The sequence below is a fragment of the Chrysochloris asiatica genome, unplaced genomic scaffold (genome assembly GCF_000296735.1).
Source record: "Chrysochloris asiatica unplaced genomic scaffold, ChrAsi1.0 scaffold00029, whole genome shotgun sequence".
In the NCBI taxonomy this organism is placed as follows: Eukaryota; Metazoa; Chordata; class Mammalia; order Afrosoricida; family Chrysochloridae; genus Chrysochloris; species Chrysochloris asiatica.
Genome location: NW_006408547.1, coordinates 4,772,287 through 4,778,878, shown reverse-complemented (window position 1 = coordinate 4,778,878; position 6,592 = coordinate 4,772,287). Strand labels below are relative to the sequence as shown.

The following is a 6,592-nucleotide window of genomic DNA, read 5'->3' as shown; positions in this document are numbered from 1 at the left end:
GGAGTCAGTTCCGACTCATAGTGACCCTGTACAGGGTTTCCGAGGCTGTAAATCTTTATAGGAGCAGAAAGCCTCATCTTTCTCCTGAGGAACAGCTGGTAGTTTCGAACTGCTGACCTTGTAGTTCGCAGCCCAATTTGTAACCACTATGCTACCAGAGCTAAATATGCAGTGATAAATCTTAGTTCCTGATATGATTGTGAGAAGTGAACCGAGTACTACAAGTAAACTCAGGATAGCTGCAATTAGTAATGTAATATTTGGTCTACCTTTTTGTTTGTTTTGCCATCGAGTCAGTTCCAACTCACACTGACCCTGTAGAGGCTTTCTGAGGAGCAGCTGGTGGGTTTGAACCACCGACCTTGTGGTTTGGGGTCCAGTGCTGATCGTATAGTGCTACATTGGTTTGTTAAAGCTCTTTGTCTGGGGGCCTAAAGAGGGAATCAGCTGAGACTGTGGCTGCAAGATGTCAGCACTATTAACTGTTCTTTTCACTCCATCAGAGGTTTTCAGCCTGTGCTTGGGAAGGTTCCAGGTCAGAACTTCTCAAATATTAGCAATTCTGTGAGTCATACTGGGGTTCTGCAGCCTCTGTCTGACTCAGTAGGCCTGCAGTGGGACCTGGGGCTCTGCATTTCTTACAAGCTTCCAGGTGATGTGAATGCTACTAATCCAGAGGCCCCTCATAATTAGAGATTCCATGGAACTTCCTCTGGGTGGTCTGGGTGTGCAGGTAAGTACTTGGGAAGAAGAAGCAGAAAGGAGAGAGACTGCCAAAAGGCTCCAAGTCCTAGGGTTTCTTTCCTGCTCTGCTCCACAACGCAACAAACCTCCCATCTACCTCCGCTCCTACCCAAGCTCATGTTTTACACTTTATGTATAAAAACATGATTTTCTTCAAACACCAACATGTCTTTGGCTAAACAAGTTTGAAAACCACCAAAGTATTCCCAGCTTCCTATTATATTTGGCAAGTAAGCAGAGCTATCACAGAACATTTGTTTCCTTGATTTTCATTCTCATTAAGGCCTCAGTCTTTCATTCAACAAACACCTGGCCTTTTTTAGGATGCTGAAAGCTGCGGAGAAGAATTTCCATAAAGTAGGAAAACACCTTTGTCTTGTGTGACTTCAAGTGCACGTCTCTGTGAAAGAGGTCCCTTCTCAGAATTTGCTAATAAGCTAAGTGGGTGGGAGGAGTGTTTGACATGTCACAGGATGCAACTGTTCTGGAGAAAGGTTGTCTTCAGATAACACCCTAAATGGGGCCAAACCTCTTATTTATAGGAAGGACGCCTGTGGGCATTTATTTCTTCTGAACATCTCTCAAAGCACATGTCGTCTTGACTGTTCGAGGTGATACTCTTCTGATTACCGAAACCCACCACATAGACATAATCATCCTTTCTCCTAAAGAACCAAATAACTCTTTTCCCCTAAATGCTTTCCTTCTCATCTCCTGGACGAGGTGCAGTGTGCCAGTTAGTAATTTAGATACCTGTATTCCTCTTTCACATGCTATCTTCTGCCGGAAGTGTCTCTGTCTCCTGTCTGTTGTCACTCCCATGCATCCTTCATAACCCAGGTCATTTGTCCCTGACTTTCCAATGGTCTCCACGATACTTGCACCGCAGTGCCTTGTCCGTGCCTCCTTTGTGCCACTTGCCTCAGAGTAATGCAGTTTATAATTGGTTTACTAGCCTCTTTTTCCCCATTTGATACCTTAAGGGTAGATTGCTCTGTTGTGTCTCAATATCGAATTGCCCAAAAAGCAAGGTAAGTGATGGCTTACTTACTAATGTGCAGTGAACAATTTCACTTTTTTCCCCACCTCATCAGAGATTCTGCTCCTAGGCATGGCTGGCATCTGTCTGTCTTCCAGTCCCACCAAACTTTCCTACAGAATCATAGTTCCTTGTAAATTAACAATCCCTGACAGGGACAGGTACCCAATAAACAAGGTGAGCATGGGTTTATTTGTGCTTACTTATAATCTGTAGTAAGGAGCTCTGGTAGCATAGTGGTTACGAATCGGGCTGCTAACCTCACAGTCACTAGTTTGAAACTACCAGCTAGTCTGCGGGAGAAACATGAAGCTTTCTGCTCCCGTAAAGATGTACAGGGTCGCTATGAGTCGGAACCGACTCCATGGCACATAACAACAACAACAACATAATATGTAGTGGAGTTCTGGTATGATGCTGTGGGTTAATGTGCCAGACTGCAAAGCTGTTTGAACCGCAAAGTCAGCGGGTTCAAGCTCACCAGCTGCTCCTTGGAAACACAGGGCTGCTATGGGTAGGAACCAACATGGCAGCATTTAACAAAAACAACATAGTCTGTAGTGAGCAGTTTCAATTTTTTTTTCTTGCGACATCCAATGTGAAAAGCACGTGAAACTGTTCACTACAGATTAGTACATAAGCACAAGCAAGTCCCTTGCTTACTAAGTAATCTGCCCTGGTTGTACTAATCTTTGTATGTATGTGTGCAGCAAATGTTTGTGGAAATAATCAGATGAAGGTGAAATGGAGTGACCATTTGGATTAGGTTTGCTCCTAATCTGACCACGGACAAAGATGGTGAGCTAACACGTCAGACTACAAAGCTGACTGAACTGCAAGGTCAGTGATTCAAGCTCACAAGCTGCTCCTTGGAAGGTTACGGGGTCGTTATGGGTCGGAACCGACTCGACAGCACTTAACAACAACAACAATCCTTAACTCCAGCCCAGGTCCAAAGTGGAAAATGGAATCATAACACATCTGTAGGAAGAGGAGAACTGATCTTTAGCTAAGGCCTGAAAGTTAAAAGGAAATGAGAATTCAAGTCCTCTCTCTCTCTCTTTAATCTCAGTGTTCTCCTTCCCAACTTTAGGATAATCACACTAAAGATAAACTTCCTCATGCATACCACTGTTACTCTCTCTCGCCAGGGCACTGCTCCATGACACCTCAGTAACATCAATAGGAACACCTCATGAATTAATACAAATCAAATATCCTTCTTCTCTTTATGGAAGTCAGAAAGATGGAGACCAAAGAGAACAAAGAAAGAAGGAAACAGATGTTTAATTTCATATATATTAAAACAAAAAGCTTTCTTAATTTATCCACATTTAAAATAACAACAAAACAAAGTGTGATGTGTGAACCAGCAGCACAAGACTCACCTGGGAGCTTGTCTGAAATGCTGGGCTTTGTCCTGTTCCAACCCTCCTGCATCTGTGTCTCCAACAAGGTCCCAGATAATTCGTGCACACACTGAAGTTTGGGAAGCACTGTTCTGGTAGCCTGAGTGTCTCTTAAATGAGCCACTTTTTAAAAGACTTAATAACTGTTTGGTTGTCCGAGAAGAGAAAGTCTCCAACAAGCTGTATTTTGGTAAAGGAGTCAGGAGACAGGTGTTTTAACAGTTTATACAATAACCTTTTCAAAGCAGCTAGAAACGGCACATGTTCTTTAGCCCTACATTTCCCTGGTTTATAAGAGCTGGGTCTTCTAATTCCTGGGAGATAGATCTAGTTTTCTGATATAGGCAAAGTTTGGGAATAAATCTGTTTTTCTACTTCCTCAGATACAATTTAAACTTTTTTGTTTTCTTCATGGACACTCTTATGACTTTCTTATTCCAAAGATCTTCTAGTGGCCTAGGAGCCTGGTGATGCCATGGGCTAAGCACTGAGTGGTTAACTGAAAGGCTGGAGGTTTGAACACACTAAATGTTCTGCGGGAGGTGGAGAGGGGAGAACTGGTAATCTGCACCTGTGAAGATTACAATTGAGATTCAAAGACGGGAGTGTTATCCTATTTCCAGGACTCTGAATAGCCTGGCAGATCCTATTGGGCAGTTTGACTCTGTGCTGTAGGGTTGCGATGAGTTAGAATTAATACGATGCCATCCAACTACACAAAATACGGCATTGATTATACGTTTTAGTTCTTAGGAACCCTTTGGTAAGCTGAAAGTATTTAATAACATGTCTTTTAGTATTTAACTTGAAATGGGGAGTTGTTTGTTACTGGTTTCCAATGTTCCAACACTGAGGTAAAAATTGTTGTAAATATTTTTTAGGCTACAGCTTTGTGTCAGTATTTGGAGGAACATACAGAGGATTTGAATCTCCAAGATACTAAAATACTTGAAATTGGTGCTGGACCAGGCCTGGTCTCCATTGTGGCCAGTATTTTAGGTTTGTTGGTTTACTTGTTACTCACATTACTTCAAATGGCATTTACCGTGATAGTGAAAAATGCTTACCGGTGAGGATGTGGTTTCAGGCTTGGCCTAATTCCATTCACTGAATACCCCCAAATGTCACTAATTGTGCATTTCTACTGTTACTCAAGAGATAATTAAGACTTGGAGAGGCTGAGTAAATTGCTTAGTCTGCCCAGTTACCATGTGATGAAGTTGAACTTCAGGAGGTGTGACTCCCAGGTTGCTGATGTAAATAGCTGTGTTTATGTGGTTTCCTACTTTTCATTGCACATAGTTTAACTGATATTTGGGGTGGGGTGGAGGGAGTGACTTAATCATAGTGAAGACAAGTTAATACTCAAATGCATTCCAACAGTTCTTTTGTACTGGACAAGACTTGGGTACAAATCTGGCATAGTTCTGCTTACACGATTACAATTATTTTTCTGTTAAAATCAGTCTGGAAATATGGTGATGTGTTTTGTGAATCCTTGTCACTGTCTTTCCAGTTCAAAAAAATTAATAATGCATTTTGGTAGGGAAGCGAGTCGGACAAAATAAATCATCTTTTGTAGAGCGCAAACTAGGTGATGAATATCTTGCACAAGAGAAAAAAAAAAAAGAAATCTTCAGATAAATACAAGTTTGGAAAGAAAGACATTATAAATTATTATCTTAAATATATTTTAGGAACCTAAGATCTCCCACCATTGCACTATTGTTAGTTAACTTACAATTTCTTAAAAGATGGGAATATTATTTTATTTCAGTGATTCTCATCTGATTTTGCCCAATGAAGGGCAAGTGATAATTTCTGGAGGTATTTTTTAATGTCATGACTTAAAGGTTGGATGTGGGAGGTCACTACTGGTATCAAAGTGATCATGTTATTTGAGGCTACTGTTGCTACTAGACCCCTGATGCTACTAGACAGTGCACGGGAGAGCCTTCCCACCCTCCAGGCCTTACCCAGTCCAAATATATCAAATCTGGTCAGCCTATGGGTCAGTAGAGTCCAGGCTAAGAAGCCCAGTTTTAGTGCTTGTGATTCCCCTGAGTAAGTGTACGCACTGCGATACTCACATTACAACATCAGCATTACTATGCTCTTCTCTCTTAGGGGCTCAAGTCACAGCAACTGATTTGCCTGATGTCCTGGGGAACCTTCAGTATAATCTTGTAACAAATACCCTAAAATGTGCAGCTCATCTGCCTGACGTGAAAGAACTGGTGTGGGGAGAAGACCTGGAACACAACTTCCCCAAGTCGACTTTTTATTACGATTATATTTTGGCCTCTGATGTGGTCTACCATCATTACTTCCTGGACAAGTTGCTGACCACCATGGTATATTTTTGTCAGCCAGGGACAGTGCTGCTTTGGGCAAACAAGTTCAGATTCAGCACCGATTATGAATTTTTAGATAAATTTAAGCAAGTGTTTGATACAACACTCTTGGCTGAATTTCCAGAGTCATCAGTCAAACTTTTTAAAGGAATACTGAAATGGGACTAAATTAAACAAAATGCCTTTCAAAAATACTAGCGTGTCTTTTGAGCTGTGATGGAGACTGCACTGGCAATAAAAGTCTCTCAGTGGCTATTAGTAAATTGAGAGGCTAGAAGCAACCTGTCTAGTTAGAAAAAACGTGAGAACACTGCAATCAGCTAGCTGAAATAAGGTACAGCTATCTATCTGGATAAGCAAATATCTGCAAAGAAGAGCATTCAAAATAACTTTACTGACTTCCAATAATTTCAATTAAATGTATCAATAAATTTACACAAACCAATGAATTAACAGCTGGATTTATCTATTGTTATTTCTGTTAGATATCCTGGCTTATACTTGTCAGTATATTTTTGCTATATGATTTTTGAAACAGAACTAAGTAGATCCTTATACCTTAACTTTAAAAATCTATTTATATGGATTTTAACTGTAGCAAAAAGAAAGAATACTGAGTGAGAGAAAATCGTAATAGGTTTGACATTGATTAAAAAATTCTAAAACATGGCAGCAGCACTGGAATGAGAAAATGAAAGTTGTCTTAAGAACTTTCAAAGATAATTTACTTTAGAAATCATCACCCTTCTGTGGACCACAGTTGACTATGGATAACATTGGGAAGACCTGACTATAGACCAAAAAGCAGTTGTTAGAATAGAAGGGAATACCGAATGGTTTAAAATCAGGAAATGTATGTGCCAGGGTGGTATCCTTTCACTATTTTTATTCAGTCTGTATTTATTCAATCTGTATTGAATGACAACAGCTGCTGTTGTTAGGTGCCGTTGATCTGTTCTGATTCGTAGTAACTTGATGCACAACAGAAGGAATCACTGCCCAGTTGTGTGTGATCCTCACAATCTTTATTAAGTTTGAGCCCAATG

At 40.7% G+C, this 6,592-nt stretch overlaps 1 protein-coding gene across 1 annotated transcript in view; it reads left to right on the top strand.

Annotated features, from left to right (window-relative positions):
- METTL21C (methyltransferase like 21C) overlaps positions 1-5,737 on the top strand; it is a 12,495-nt gene extending 6,758 nt beyond the window's left edge. Inside the window, exons 3-4 of the mRNA XM_006846672.1 lie at positions 4,074-4,191; positions 5,320-5,737. Coding sequence (XP_006846735.1) covers positions 4,074-4,191; positions 5,320-5,714 — 513 coding nt within the window. The 3' untranslated portion in view covers positions 5,715-5,737. The remainder of the gene's footprint in view (positions 1-4,073; positions 4,192-5,319) is intronic.
- The last annotated feature ends 855 nt before the right edge of the window (positions 5,738-6,592 follow it).